We start from the raw sequence: 15,384 nt of genomic DNA, 5'->3' as shown, positions 1-15,384 counted from the left end.
ATCTAGGGGGAAATTAAGAACAGAATTTGTTCAAGAATTCTCCACACTGTGACTACCATTTGCTAAGAACTCCTAACATTTGCTGGGTAAACTATTTATTTTCTATTTTACCCTATAAGATTTAGGAATGGCTTTTGTGTCATTATGGGACTAATTTGTCCTCTTGCATAAATTTTCCTAGCAGTGATTCTCATTGGATATAGACAATGAGAAAGTAGGTAATATGAGTTACATTTCAAGGTAATTTTTTCCACATTTTGACATCTGATAAGAAAGAATACAGCTTCAAATTGCTGGTACATCATAATTTAGTTGGCTTCTTTTTTCTTTCTTAGCAATACATAAATGATAGAGTGCCTTACAAATAATTATGGTTTGAATTCAATAACATATAGAAAAGCTAACACACATTGAAAGTTTTTGTGACATCTACAATGGTCACCTATTGCTGTAAGCTAATTCCAGCATGTCATAAATGCAAGAAGTTTCATCAAAAGGTTGATGGAACTTGGGGATTCAGCAGGGCTGAATACATATTACCTATTGCTGGAATAGCTAAGGGCATTTCCCCACACCTAAATATTTGCATATATTATTGCTGGTTGCCAGACAGCTGAGGGCATCTTAATCTACATGTTATTGCCTCCTGCTGGCCAAACACCTGAACAGCTGAAGGCCATTCCCCAAAATTAGCAATGCCTACTGTATACTAAACCTTGCCTTTGATATGTATATCTACTTTGCTTTAGGGCAATTTGTGTTAATAAAGAGCTAGGGGTCCAGAGATTCGGAGAACTTGGTTACTGAAGCTAAGCCCTCCTCTGGCTCCCCCATGGATTACAAATTTATATTATATTTTTAATCTCTTTATTAATTTACATCACAGTGCCTTCTCCAGATTCCTGAACCCTTCTAGATGCTGGATATCACCCACTGGCATTAACCTATTACTTCCATAAAGAGAAATAAATCATTGCAAAAATGTTAATTTAGTGTTAATTTAGCTTGAAATCAAAAAGTTCACAATATATCTGGGGGGAAAAACTTTATATCCACAGAACAGTAACATAATAATTGAATAAAACAACACCAATACTATAAAGGCATTACTACATCCCTACTTGCCAAATTATTTTCTAACACATTGTTCCTTAGAAATCTAAAAATGACATAAACTAATAAATGACTATGTAAAATATTATTAAATTCCTTTAATTCAAAGAAAATCTTTTTGAAAACAATGGAATCTATATATATAAAAGAAGCTGATCTGGATAAACTTGATTTTGGGATGCTCAGAATTACTTGTAATTTAAACTAAAACAGCACCAAGTTTACTACAGCAATCCTAGGCAGAATATATGATCCAGCTTCACATCTATTATGTTTTACACTAGACTTTACTATGCCATCTAAAGGGGGGAGGGGAGGGTTTGAAGATTAGTTAATCAAAAGGATACTTATTTGGATAAATTAGTTTGGCTGCATTTTTGTCTAATCAAGAAACAAAAATATTCAAGTTTCCTTTTATCTAAAAAGTAACAATTACAATGTAAAATCTACATTGGATGAGTTTATAATTTGCCCTCAGTACACAAAGGTTATCTTTTTTAATTTAATCATTAATTGTTTTTGCTATGTATTATGGATGACACATTGATCTTTTTTAACCTACCTATGTCAAACAATTGTGGACCAAGCGAGTGTCTACATGATGCAAACAAATCAAGCAATACGATCAATTTACGGAAAGAATCAAACTGACAGTAGTGAGTCTCCACTTAGTAGACTAAAAGTTCAATAAATGAGTATATTTTCCTTTCATATACAGTATAATCATACAAACACAAAGGAAACTTGCTAATTACTGAACCTGGATTTAGTGTTCTGTTGAAGCACAACTTTCTTAACCTTCAAATTTGAGATTTTGGTTTGCAAAATATTCAAATACAATTGAACAGTACAATCAAACTGTCACTCATACTCAGTTCCTATTTTAACATCCTCAAAATGAATTGTCTACAATTTTTCTGTAATCAGACGTAAAAAATTTTCAATGTAAGTGAAAAGTTCAAATATGTAGCAGACATTTTAACTGACTATTACAGATAGACTTTTTCACTGTGCCCCTTAGATGTAAGAAGACAGATAGATACATACATAGATGATAGATGATAGATGGTAGACAGATGATAGGTATGTAGATAGATAGATAGAAATCATTACAAGAATAATTTCTGCTATTTGTATAATTAACACAATGATTCTTGGAGAACAAAATAAGTTTATAAAAAAAATACATGGAAAAGTTAATATAAGTTGGCATTTTTAAAAGTGGGCTAGAGTCGATGAAAGATAACTTCCAGCTAACATGGAGCAAATTAAATTTCAAGAGGTTTAATACATTTATTCTCACTTTAATCACATTGCCCACTATAAAGGTGATTATCATATGCAAGTCGCGTCTCACAAACTAAAAATTTTAAAATGCCACATATTTTTCAACTGATATAACTACAAAGTTTATTCAGATATTGTAATGGAATGTTATATTTTACTGTAATTAGTTTTATAAATACCTTATGGAAGAACATTTCAATGAACTCTTCTTTTAAAAAAATATGGAACATAATCAGGAACATTTGGAATAATTTAATTGGCCCTGGTTATACAAAAGCAATTTTTTTAAAGCAATAAACTATGGCTATATGTTGGTCCTATAAACCATAAGATTTCATCACTAAATTATATTAATGGAATCATAACTATAAAGACAAAGCAATTGGTATAAAAGAGGGTCCTTACTGCAAAATCCTCCCGCCACTGGTGGGCTGCTTGAACTTTCTCTGCTTCCAAAGCCAGGCGCTGAAAAGAAAACAATAAATCTTAGAATGCAAATGACTCCATGAATATGTAATCGTTATATAGTCTTTGGGTTTTCAAATCAATTATGAAGACAAGAAAACAGGAGTGATTCCTTATTTATGATTCATAAAGTCTAAATGTTTAGGTAATATAACCTACTGAAGTTGAGAAACAGTACAGGTATTTATTTACCTTTTTAGTAATATAAGTAACACACTACTCTTGAATACCATGACGTTCATTGGCTCTGCCATCATGGGCAGTAAGGTCCCCTTCAAGTGCTTTCTATCAAAAACTAACATCTCAACCCGGGCAATGTGGCTCAGAGGTCAGCCTATGAACCAGAAGGCCATGGTTCCGTTCCTGCAGGGCACATACCCAGTTCCTGGCCTTGATCTCCAGTAGGGGGTGTGCCTAAGGCAGCCGATCAATAATACTCTCTCATCAGTGATGTTTCAATCTCTCTCTCCCTCCCCCTTCTTCTCTGAAATCAATAAAAAACATACACACACACACACACACACACACACACACACACATATATATATATATTTTTATAAAGACTAACATTTCAGTTTTTAGAAAAAGCTTCAGTCAGTAGAGTAGTTTAATCTTGGTAGGTTGTTGTTAGTACATTTCTGTATAGAATATCTATAATAACAAAAGCATAATATGCTAATTAGACTGGACATCCTTCCGGACGACCTTCCAGATGAAGCTGGGCTGCGAGGGAAGCCCGGGTGCCTGTCGGCGGCTGGAGGGAAGTCCGGGTCCCAGGTGCCAGAGGGAAGCCAGTGCCGGCAGCTGGGGGAAGGAAGGCCTACTCTTGCACGAATTTCATGCATCAGGCCTCTAGTATTTCTATATAAGCAGAAAGGAAATGACACTGATAAATCATTAAATATACACTAAGCATTGTACAAGGCACCTTGTTCCTATCCTATTCCGTTGTTATTTCACCAAAAGCCACAGCGATGTGATAATGTCCACCTGGCTGAAGAACACTCTTAACAGTTCTTTCAGAGATAACCTGTGAGGAGTAGCAAGCTGTCACAATCACTTTTTGTAGAGAGATTCTTTTTTTCCTTCTCTGGTGTTTAGGGTTTTTTTTTTTTTTTCTCTTTGTATTTCCTGGTGTTACTATTATGTTCTCCATGTAATAAGCTTTTACAAGAGACAGGAACATTTAGTGATTAAGAATACAGAGATTAAGCCAGACTACCTGGATTTAAATACCAACCCTGCTGCATACTAGCTGTGCAACCTTGGAAAAAATTCAGTTTCTCCCCCCATTTTCTTATGTGAATAATGTGAGAATCTGTTTCATGGATTGTTCAAAGGACTAAATGAGTTATTATATGCACAGTTCTTGGCAGACAGGAAGTGGTATGTGTAACAGCTATGTAACTCTGAGTAATTATAATCTATTTGCACTCTGTGTCCATGTGAGAAAATAGCTTAGTGTGTGCATCTGCGGTCTCCCCTGCCCTCCCCCCGCACCTCCCCACTTCCACACACACATAGTTAGAAAACACACATGGCAGAAACAGGACAAATATAACATCAAATGCAGGGTGTTCCACAATCTGTAGACCGACTTTGACAGCTGATAACTCACTTAATTTTCACTCCGTTCCAGGTTTAACTGGTTTGAAATGATGGGTGAAGCCACACTAAACTTTGAACACAGAAAAGTTACCCACCAGACCTTTTTATGGGGGATACATAAAATATAAAGTTTACGGTACAAAAACAGGCAACAGTTGATGAGTTGAGGGTGCACAGATACTGAATAAAATGATTATTGATGTTTGTGATCCCATCGCTTCCTGTTATCGGCCGTGCCAGACCAGACAGTCATCAGTTAGAAAACAGGCACTGACAAAAACAATTTCTTCATTTCTGTAGATTCTCATAAATGGTTAAAAAGGCCTGGCCAGCATTGCTCAGTGGTTGAGCATTGACTTGTGAACCAGGAGGACATGGTTCGATTCCCAGTCATATGCCCAAGTTGCAGGCTCGATCCCCAGTGTGGGGTGTGAAGGAGGCAGCCAATCAATGATTCTCTTTCATCATTGATATTTCTCTTTCTCCCTCTTCCTTCTTCTCTGCAATCAATAAAAATATATATTTAAATTTTGAAAATGAACTGTATGTTAATAAACACTGACTTTATGATCATTCAAAGTGTGTACACATTTAGGGGGACACCCTACATAGTAAAAGTGAATGCAGTATACTCATTTAGTAAGAGTAAATTATCAGGTTAGGTTCGTAAATGTATAAATCTCCTAGTGGTTCACTGGTTCATGTGTTTAATCTTCCGCAATGAACTATGCTTCAGTGTGTGCTCTTCCTAGCAAGTCCAGACTACACCGGATAATGGAAACAACCTTTAGAGCAATGTTTTATATTGGTGTGTTGGCCTCTATTCCCTGCTATTTAATGTAATCTGTTCATTTTTCTAACTATTATGTAGGTATTATCCATGACTATAAAATATTGGCTAATGGGAGATCTCAATTTAAGAGTCCCTAAGCTGAATTAAGAGGAAAATTGTCCAGCAATTTTAAATGACAAAGGTTTCGGCTATCAGCCACCAGGCACAAATGGGATGTAATAGGAGCTAGTAAACATTAGAAATTGTACCAGAGAGAGTAAACAAAAAAAGGTTCTTTAGTCTTTATCCCTACAAAAACAAATAACTAAACAGCAAAGTTAAAAGAATGCATATCCTTCAGTAACATTTCATCACACTACTTTTGGAAACTCAAAATCAGTGTGGAAATGTAGCAAAAAAAAGTGAATAAGACAGCAGCAAATGAAATGGAAATGGAAGCAATTTCTTTATCAGAAAACCTCAGTGTGGAAGATAAAGAAAGAAAAGGCAGAATGAGAAGATAAACATGAAGTGATGTTCTTGACAAATTCAAAGTGTAAGTCTTCCCTCATTTTTAACAGGTAATATTAGGTAATATTTTTAACAGCTGAACATTCATATGTATGGGGCACACAATAAACTTAAGTATTTTGTGGATTTAAAGAAAATACTGTATAAAATACAAATAAGTTAAATATTTTTTAGATTAAAAAATATTAGAACTCTAAAATGCCTTTATGTCTTGGAGAAGAATATTAAGATGTTTTCCTTTCACAGTGCACAAAAGAAGGATCCTTCCTCTCTACCTCCCCCCACCCCACAAACAAAACACCCTGGGGGATATTCAGCCACAAGGAAATACAGTTTTTAAGGCAGGAGCTCAAACACTACCAACGTTATTCTAGAGAGCATGAGAAAGTACAACTAAAGTGATCTGATCCAGAATCACATGGCTTATAATATAAACATAATCCATGCTTAATTAGCCACAATGTCAGTAATCATTACAGTTTATTTCTATAAAAAAATTAAAGAGGGATGAACAATAGCAACAAACTATAAGATAATTCTCCTCCATGGAGGAAAGTCCAAATTAGCTCTATTTCTAATATATGTTTTTAAACACTAATTTTATAAAATAAGTGCCATTTGTCACAAAATTCATAAATAGTTTTAGAAACTTAAAGACATGTATAGGGTATCCCCAAAAAGGATACACATATTTTAAATAATTATAAAGGCAATGTTTATTAAAATACATTTCATTTTCAAAATTGAGCTATCAGCTGTTAAAGTGTGTATGCATTTTTTTTTTGGGGGGGGGCACCCTGTAGTTATATATGAAAAAAAAAGTGACCCTGGCTGGTGTGGCTCAGTTGGCTGGAGCATTGTCTGTACACTAGAAGGTTGTGGGTTCAATTCTTGGTCAGGACGCATACCTAGGTTGTGGGTTTGATCCCAGGTCAGGGTGTGTATGGGAGGCAACTGATTAATGTTTCTCTCTTTCTTTCCCTCTCTAAAAAATCAATGAAAATACCCTCAGGTGAGGAGGGAGGGAAGGAGGAAGAGAGGGAAAGAGGGAGGAAGGGGAAGGAAGGAAGGAAGGAAGGAAGGAAGGAAGGAAGGAAGGAAGGAAGGAAGGAAGGAAGGAAGGAAGGAAAAGTGTATTTTAAAAGGTTGTTTGAAGCTCAAAATTTGCTAAATTTTATATCCTTAGCTTGGAAATCTGAAAATACAGTTAAATGCACTACTGTTACCTTCTTTGTTCATAAAGAAATTAACAAAATATGTTTTAATCCAGCAAATCTCATGATAAAGCATAACACTGAACTTTAGATGCTTAAATAGTCTATCTTGGGGACTAAAACAAATAGTTGCTGATGGTGATCTTTCTTGTGGCAAAAGACCAGCTAGTCATGACTAAGAGAAAACTGACACTTAAGTCCCTAATTAACTTCTATTCTGGTCAAGTGACATTTCTTTTTAAAGCCAATGATTGACCATTAAATGCCACAAGCAAATGTGTTAAGATTGATAAAATTCCTACCTAATAAAATGTGAACATTTGCTTGGTAGAGTATTCCTGTTTCCATAGTTGGCTATATAAGTTTGGTCTATAATAATAACTTATTACAGGAAAAATAATTTTTTTTTCTCATTTAATTCATAGTAATAGTATAAATCATTAAAATCAGACCAAGCACCAGACAGAAACAAAGAACCCAGCTCAGCATAAATAACTATGACAGAAAACTAAGACTTAATTCTGCTCATATTAAGATATGCCAGAAAGATTCATTAAATGGCTTTATTATAAATGAAACAACACATGTATATAAAAATCCTTTGGGTATAAAACAATAAATATATAAACAATGTCACAGATGTCTATACATCTCTATCTACCTATTGGTTTGAGCATAATAAAATAGAAAATCATATTAATGACTTTTTTAGAACTCATAAATTTAACAAAAGGACTTTAAGCTAAGCCTTCTGACTTCAAAGCTTTTGCTCATTCCACAAGAACAATCCTTAGTATCCATTAAACCCATCAAAAGTGTTAACGTCACTAGTCACTGACAGATTATATGAAGACAAAGCACTGTCAAAACCAAAAACACTGGTAGAGAACTATTTCAGATTAATGGGAAATTTCCCAGCAAATTTTTAGACATTGCCAAAGACTGAAACAAAAACAGAACAAAAAACTGTATGTCAGTTTTAGAACTTTCTTTACATAGGTCCTGTCCTCAAATCCTGAGAGACTATTGCTAATCAGAGAAAAAGCTTTTGATATGCAGTGATCTGCAGGAAAGAAAAAAAAAAAAAAAAACAGAAATAGAGAAAGGGAGACGTTTTATCAGATCAGAGAAAGATCAGCTCCCTTGAAGGCCTATTCATTCGCAACCTTCACTTTTTGACATGTCTTTATCTCTTCCACTAGCATTGAATTCTGTCAGGTGATATGAAAGTCTAATCAAAGCACTACAATTATACAGTGTATAAAGAAATAATTCTATCATTTTTCCTTAACAATACCTACATATATTTTTTTCTTGGAAAGAGACTATTTTCCAAACCTGTGTGTAATTTGCTTCCTAGACTGTAAGGTAATTGCAGATGAAAGATAAAAAGTTGTCTAATATATTTAATTATTAAAAATTTTCTTTTGATATCTTTGAAAGGAAACCTTCAGGGATCATATGCCAGTTCAGTTAAACTCTAATAATGTTGATATTCATGTTAATCAAGAATTGACTTAAAAATATCACTCAAAGAAACAATCTTTTTGGCTAGTGTATATCAAGACATTTCTTCCTAATAAAGAGGTAATAGAGCCCTAGTCGGTTTGGCTCAGTGGATAGAGCGTTGGCCTGAGGACTGAAGGGTCCCAGGTTTCAATTCTGGTCAAGGGAATATGCCTGGGTTTCCGGCTCTATCCCCAGTGGGCAGTGGGGGTGTGCAGGAGGCAGCTGATCAGTGATTCTCTCTTATCTTCGATGTTTCTATCTCTCTTTCCCTCTTTCTTCCTCTCTGAAATCAATATATATATATATTATATGTATGTATGTATACATATATATATATGTAATTAGAGCTTCACAATAGACTAATCCAAGTAAAATATGCATGGGTTATGTGATTAATGTTCAAATAATTAATACCTTATAAGGAATAGCAATAGTATTATGTCTATTTTGACAATTTTTATCATTTTAATGAATTTTGCCTATCTTTATCTAATGTTCTTAACATAGCAAAAAAAAATCAGGATAATCAATTTAATGGTCTAATAATATCAATTGAAAATGGCAAATTTAGTTGAATAATAGACATAGGTTTTGAAGAAAAATGTTCAGTACAATAAATTATTTTGGAGGTACAGTATAATGAGCATGCACGTTTAAACCAGACAGATCTGGTTCCCAATTCTGGTGCTTCCATTCACTAACTATGAAATTTTAGGCAATGAATTCAACATTTTCTGCATCTAAGAATAATAACTCCTTTATATATTTTATGTTTGGTATGCTAAACATCTACTACATTATAAACTTAATAAAATTTTGTTTCCATTTGAATCATACAAATGTAACTTCATAGAATAGGCTATGTTAGAATTACAATCACTGATGACCACTTCAACATATGCATATCTGAGTGAAACAAATGAAGACATTTTAATGGTCCCTATATTTTAATGGTATGTTGCCAAGCCAAAAAGCTCTTGAAGACCCATATGGTGGTCCCAAAGCATAAGCGATTCAAGGAATGTGCGTTTAATATAAGTCAATAAAATGAGTTCAATTTTATTTTATTTTTATCATAAATAAAATGAGAAAGAAGAGTAGATCATTATGAAATATGAAAAATAGTGAAAAGCCAAAAACAATCTGGAACCCATGACCCAGAATTCATCTTTATTTATTTTTTTTATATTTGCTTTAATAACCATTTTGGAAAAAGTAAGATATTACAAATAACCTTGAAGCTCACCTTATTTATCTCCTTTAACCAATTTATCTACCCATAGTAATCAGTATAATGAATTAGTCTATATTCTTTGGCATTGTTTGACAAATATTTTTTAAGTATGTAAATGTTATCTGATGTCAATACTGTTGATTTTTCCAAGGTTGTGTGTAGGTTGAATGCCAAAGAAAACCCCCAACAGCTTTAGTGGGGGGAGAGGGCTGATATTTCTAAAGAGAAACCCATAATCATTGGAAGTCATGGTTTAGATTGAACAAGAGAATCAATTAATGTCAGGGAGTTTTGAAAAATGATTTAGTCAGGGTTTTGAAAGTAAAGATAAGGTGCCAAGAAGAGAGAAGAACCTGCAAGGAAACAAAGCTGAAGCCACCTCTAAAACCCTTTTTTAGCACTAAAACACTATGCATTTATTGCATCTTTATCATCAGAACATAGTAACAGGCCTTATTTGTAAATATAATCCTACCTATCCTTTCTCTCTATCATTGTTTCTGCACAGGAATTACTGGTACAGTTTGAAAGATGCTAGATCAACATTTAAGCAAGGCAACTTGACCAAAGACATTTTGATCCCCTTTCACTGTGGGGCTTTGGGTTAGCAAGCCCACTCTTACAAAGATGACTAAACACTGTTTTTATGTTTTACTTATGCTTGCCTAAAATATGTTTTTGCAGACTTTCTGGTTTTGTTTAATAACACAAAACATGAGCACATAATTACAATCATTAAATTTCTTGTTTTTTTCAAACTCACTTTTGTTTTTCCAGCTGGGCAATCCCAAACTTACTCCAAGACACAAAGGTTATTTTTAATAAAATTCTGCTTTAATTTAGAAAAATATACTTCAATAATTTGAGAAATTCTACAAAATCCTGATTAAATAGCTTAGCACCAGTCTATCTTTTTGAGATAATTAAGAAGAAAAAAAGGAGTTTGCCTTCTTGACTATTGTTTCTTAAGAGAAACAGAACAAGCTACATAATATATAATTTTTACTATTCATTAAAATTAGTTGTAAATAGACTGACCCAGGAGAATAAAGTATATAGTCTTGTTATTTATGTCTATTCAAATATTTTAACACTTCTGCAAATACTGGAATTATGATATGAGAAGAACTATCAAAATAGTAAAATATTAATTTATTGTATTAATCCAAATCTCATATAAATCTCACACTGCATAAAGTGCTATATAAGACTACAGATTAATTCCTTTTAATAGCCTGTCATTTTCTTACAATTTATTTCATTCCAGGTTATGTGAAATAAAAATCTCATAATATAAACACGATTTCTCCTTCCACTGCAAGTTTTAAGGGAGTATAACATATGCAAAACATATAAATAAAAGTTGCTAAAAATCAAGCCAGTCATCATTTGTTCTATTTGTGGCCCAGTGAAAAATAAGTCTTTTGGAATATGGTTTCTGGATCGTGTTATATAGATTTCAGCCCTGGATCTGCCATATTCACGAAATGCTTTTGAAATTAATCACAAAGCTGCAAGTCTAATCTTCAGAGATGTAATTAGCCCCAAATAAATTGGCAGACTCTTGGAATACAGAAGCCAGGGTAAAGGAGATGTCATCTGGTAAGAATGGTAAAATTCCTTTCAGTGGTAACAAATGTAAATAATATATAAACGGTTATTATCATTATCTATTTTTGGCTCTACAGCACAAAACAATAAAATAAAAGATTGTTCAAATGAACATAATTTCCACATCAGCTTTACACTTTGACAAATCTAAAGAATTACCAGATGAGCTTGTTCAACATACTTGGACTTTATACGAACCCACTCAACCCCACATTCACCCAACGATTCTGATTCCATACCTGGGGTCATTCCCAGAATTCTGTATGTTTAATAGAGTACACCTTTTCCTTGGATTAAACTTTGAAAACATTCTTCTAGAGGGGAATATTTTAGCTATATTAGACATGTGGATTTAATTACTCTTTGAGAATCATTATTCTAAGTAGAAGCACCATTTCATGGAAGTAACAAAAATAAACTACTGCCCTTTACTGGAGCCATATGCTTACACTATTATGACACCCTTTATGTTGTACTCAATTTCCTCTCTCTCTCTCTTTCTGTCTCTCTCTCCCCCTCACTCTTTCTGGTTCTCTGGATTTCTTCTCTCCCTCTCTCCCCCTCTATCTATCAATAAAACATTAAATGTGAGTTCCTTAAGTATAAGAAGTTCTTTCATGTCTGTACACCTCACGCACCTTACACAATGCAGCAGAGAGCAGGCAGTCAATTAACATGTGTGCAAATGTGGAAATAATCATTTCCAAGTATTTTCAAGGTTTTCTCTCAGCTTATCAAGATTTATAACTAGGTTCACTAGATCATCATTATTCATTATAATGACACTTTGAGAGGCCACAAAAGTTGTCTTTCTACATGACAAGCATATTGCTAGATTAATTCATCACCACTCAATTTGTAAAAGTTGGTGTGTTAATTCATCCCCACCTGATCCTTAAAATTTAGTAGAATTTGGCTGGGTATGTGGCAGGGATCGAAGCTAATCCATATAATCCCACTCTAGGATTCTAGAGTTAATTTATAATCAGTTGCCTTGTTCTCTAAATGTTGAGTACTAATGTGGATTCAGAAACTCAGGAAATGATCACTGTGGAGAAGGAAGAGAATTTGGTCAGTGGAGAGGGAAAAAAACACACAAAAAACACAGTCCCCCAAACTAGTCTAGCCCTTAACCCTATTAATAATGGGCTCTAGGGTCCCAAATAGTTAAGCTAAAAAATCAGACAAATATATTATGGGATCACATATTCAGGAGCCTTTGCTCCTATCTTTTCAAGAATACCAAACAGCCTGGGAAGACAGACAGCATGTCTCCCTCCAAATTTATTTGTTGCTCCAGAAAATAAAAATAATCCATGGGAGAAAAGTTAGGCAGGTTTGCTGGGACTCCCCATTTAAAAGATGGGTTTTTCCAATCCCAGGTTTCCTGGGCTGCAACACAAATCCATGGCACACACAGTGTCCACTTGTACTAACTCTGCATGGACTTGAGGGTCAGGAGGAACTGATGGTACACAATACCAAGCTGCCTGCTGTGTAGGAATCATAAAACCCATTGTGTCTGACTCAGGGAGTCTCCTGAATCTTTGAAACTGTGGTGAACTAGCTTGTTAGCTTGCAAGAAGGGTAAAACCTCAGAGCCTTGACATTTCTTGAAACACCATACCCAGTTGAGTCTGCTTCCATAAAAATGTTCACTGATCCGTCTCCATATTTTCAATCTCTCACCATCATTTAACTGATACATTTGGTTTGTCCTCAGTTCTTTACTGAGCATGTGTTTTATACCCTGCTTACATCTCAGCATCCCTAGAATAGTGCTTCTCAAAGGGTGCCCAGACCAGCAGGAGCAGCATATCACCTGGGAACCAGTTAGATATTCACATTCTCAGAACCCACTCAACACCTATTTAATCAGAAATTCTTGGGGCGAGCCTCATCAGTCTATGTTTTAACAAGACCTCCAGTGATTCTAATGTGCACTTTTGAGAAGTACTGATATAAAACAAAAATCAGGGCATTGTTCAAGCAGAAGATTTACACTGAGTGGCCAGATTATTATGATCTCTGAACGCATAATCATCGGGCCACTCAGTGTATATCCTATATAATAAAAGGCTAATATGCACATTGTCCCCTCTACCAGGAGTTTGACCAGCAGGCAGGCCGGCCAACCGCCCAGGTCCCCTCCCCATGGCCAGGCTGGCCAGACCCCACCCATGCACGAATTCATGCACTGGGCCTCCAATACACACACACACACACACACACACACACACACACACACACTGAGTGGCCAGATTATTATGATCTCTGAACGCATAATAATCTGTCTACTCAGTGTACTTCTCTTGAGTACCTCATTTACTTGATATCAAAGACACTATAAATCGTGCACCTGATCAGTTTTCCCCTTTGCACTGGCTGATAGAAAGCTCAGGGCAAATAGGTGGCTGATCTCCAGCAAAAGTCTAGAATACTTTTGGTACCCACTTGAGATATAAATACCCTGAGTGGCCAGATTATTATGCATTCAGAGATCATAATAATCTGGCCACTCGGTGTATATGATCTTAATAACATCGAGCTCTTGTAGCAATGGGAAATAAAATAATAACAAATGGCTCTATACCTTTTTGAAAAATAAACCTGGTAAATTCAGACACAATGGAGATGAAAGGGTGAGACAGAAGTCCATAAGTAGACTGGTAACAACTCAGAAATTTGATCATGATCTACAGTCTTATTTTCACTGATTTTATAGTTTATTAGCTTTGTTGCTGAGACAATTAACTTTAATTTGAAAACTAAAATAAATAAGAAAAAGTTATATTTGCCATTTTGAAAAAAATATGTAAAATGACTGTGTGGTACAGAACACAATATCAATGTATATAGAAACTGTATTGAATCCTCAAAAAACGTCCTATAGATAATTAATTAGAATTAATAAAAATGCAATTTAGAATTATCTAAAATTATCTTCTCTTATTATTTTTCCTCTTTAAAATACATTACTGAAACACACTGCTTTATATTTATAGTTTTATAATTCTCCCCTTCCTTGCTCTGTTTCTTGGATACAGGATACTAAGTGGGCTCAGACTTGCTTAGTTCTACCAAGCCCACTACTTGTAATTTGCAGAAAGTTGTGTAAGCTTCAGGTTTCATTTTGTTTTTAATGTATTGGTTCTCAAATAAAGCATAAAGCACAAAAGCTTATGCGAGGGAGAAGAGGAAAATTTGCTATACTTATAAGGAAATAATCAAATCTTTGCAGCACTGAGTTAATACAAAAGACCTGAAAAAGTACACAACCACTTACAAAAAAGGAAAAAAAAATGTGGGAAGGCCACTTCTCACTGTCAGATGGTTTGTGTGAGGCGTTGCCTTTCTATAAATCTAAAAATGTGTCAAAGTTAATGTGGGCCTTATTAGAATATGAAAAATAGCAAAAACAGTTTAATTGAATATGATGCAAACTGACATAATAAAATGTAGTGTGACAGATTGGGAAGTACCTTTAAAATTAATTTTTAATACTTTCTACTTTTCTTTTTTCTAAGAAAATAAACAGGTGAATCTAAAAACGTCAACTCTCTTCAACGACTTTAAGTAAAGGCAAATATATAAATAAACATATATGACAAAAGAATACATTTTTTGTAATTTACCTTTAGTTTCAAGTATGCCTACGCATAAGTTTGCATATGTACCAACCAAATGAAAATAATTTTTTTAAAAAGATTGGCAGTTAGAGCAGATCAAAAGAGTCTACCAAATTTATTTTTATATCCTACAGTGGAAAGTAACTTAAAGGTTTAAACCATCAGTGAAGGATCATTTCATATAGAATTTATCTTTCAGCATTTTATAATCCCTAAAAGTATTTATCAGTATATTTCCCTTGTCATAATTCAAGAGTTTTAAAACAGCCTGCGTTACTAATTTTCCAAATGAACTCACACAGACATCCATTACCTCCCACTGCACCACAACTGTTCTGCAGACAAATATTAGCTATGGGCAGCTACTACCCATCACGTACTAGTAGATGCAAAAACATCCTTATATTGCAT

General features: G+C 34.4%; 1 protein-coding gene across 1 annotated transcript in view; it reads right to left on the bottom strand.

The window, feature by feature from the left end:
- The window catches only part of CACNA2D1 (calcium voltage-gated channel auxiliary subunit alpha2delta 1), a 380,220-nt gene that overhangs the window by 179,781 nt on the left and 185,055 nt on the right, over positions 1-15,384 (bottom strand). Inside the window, exon 4 of the mRNA XM_028158049.2 lies at positions 2,806-2,865. Within this exon, the coding sequence (XP_028013850.2) occupies positions 2,806-2,865 (60 nt within the window). The remainder of the gene's footprint in view (positions 1-2,805; positions 2,866-15,384) is intronic.

The sequence above is a fragment of the Eptesicus fuscus genome, chromosome 14, assembly GCF_027574615.1.
Source record: "Eptesicus fuscus isolate TK198812 chromosome 14, DD_ASM_mEF_20220401, whole genome shotgun sequence".
Taxonomy (NCBI): Eukaryota; Metazoa; Chordata; class Mammalia; order Chiroptera; family Vespertilionidae; genus Eptesicus; species Eptesicus fuscus.
This window is presented reverse-complemented; position numbering and strand designations above follow the sequence as displayed.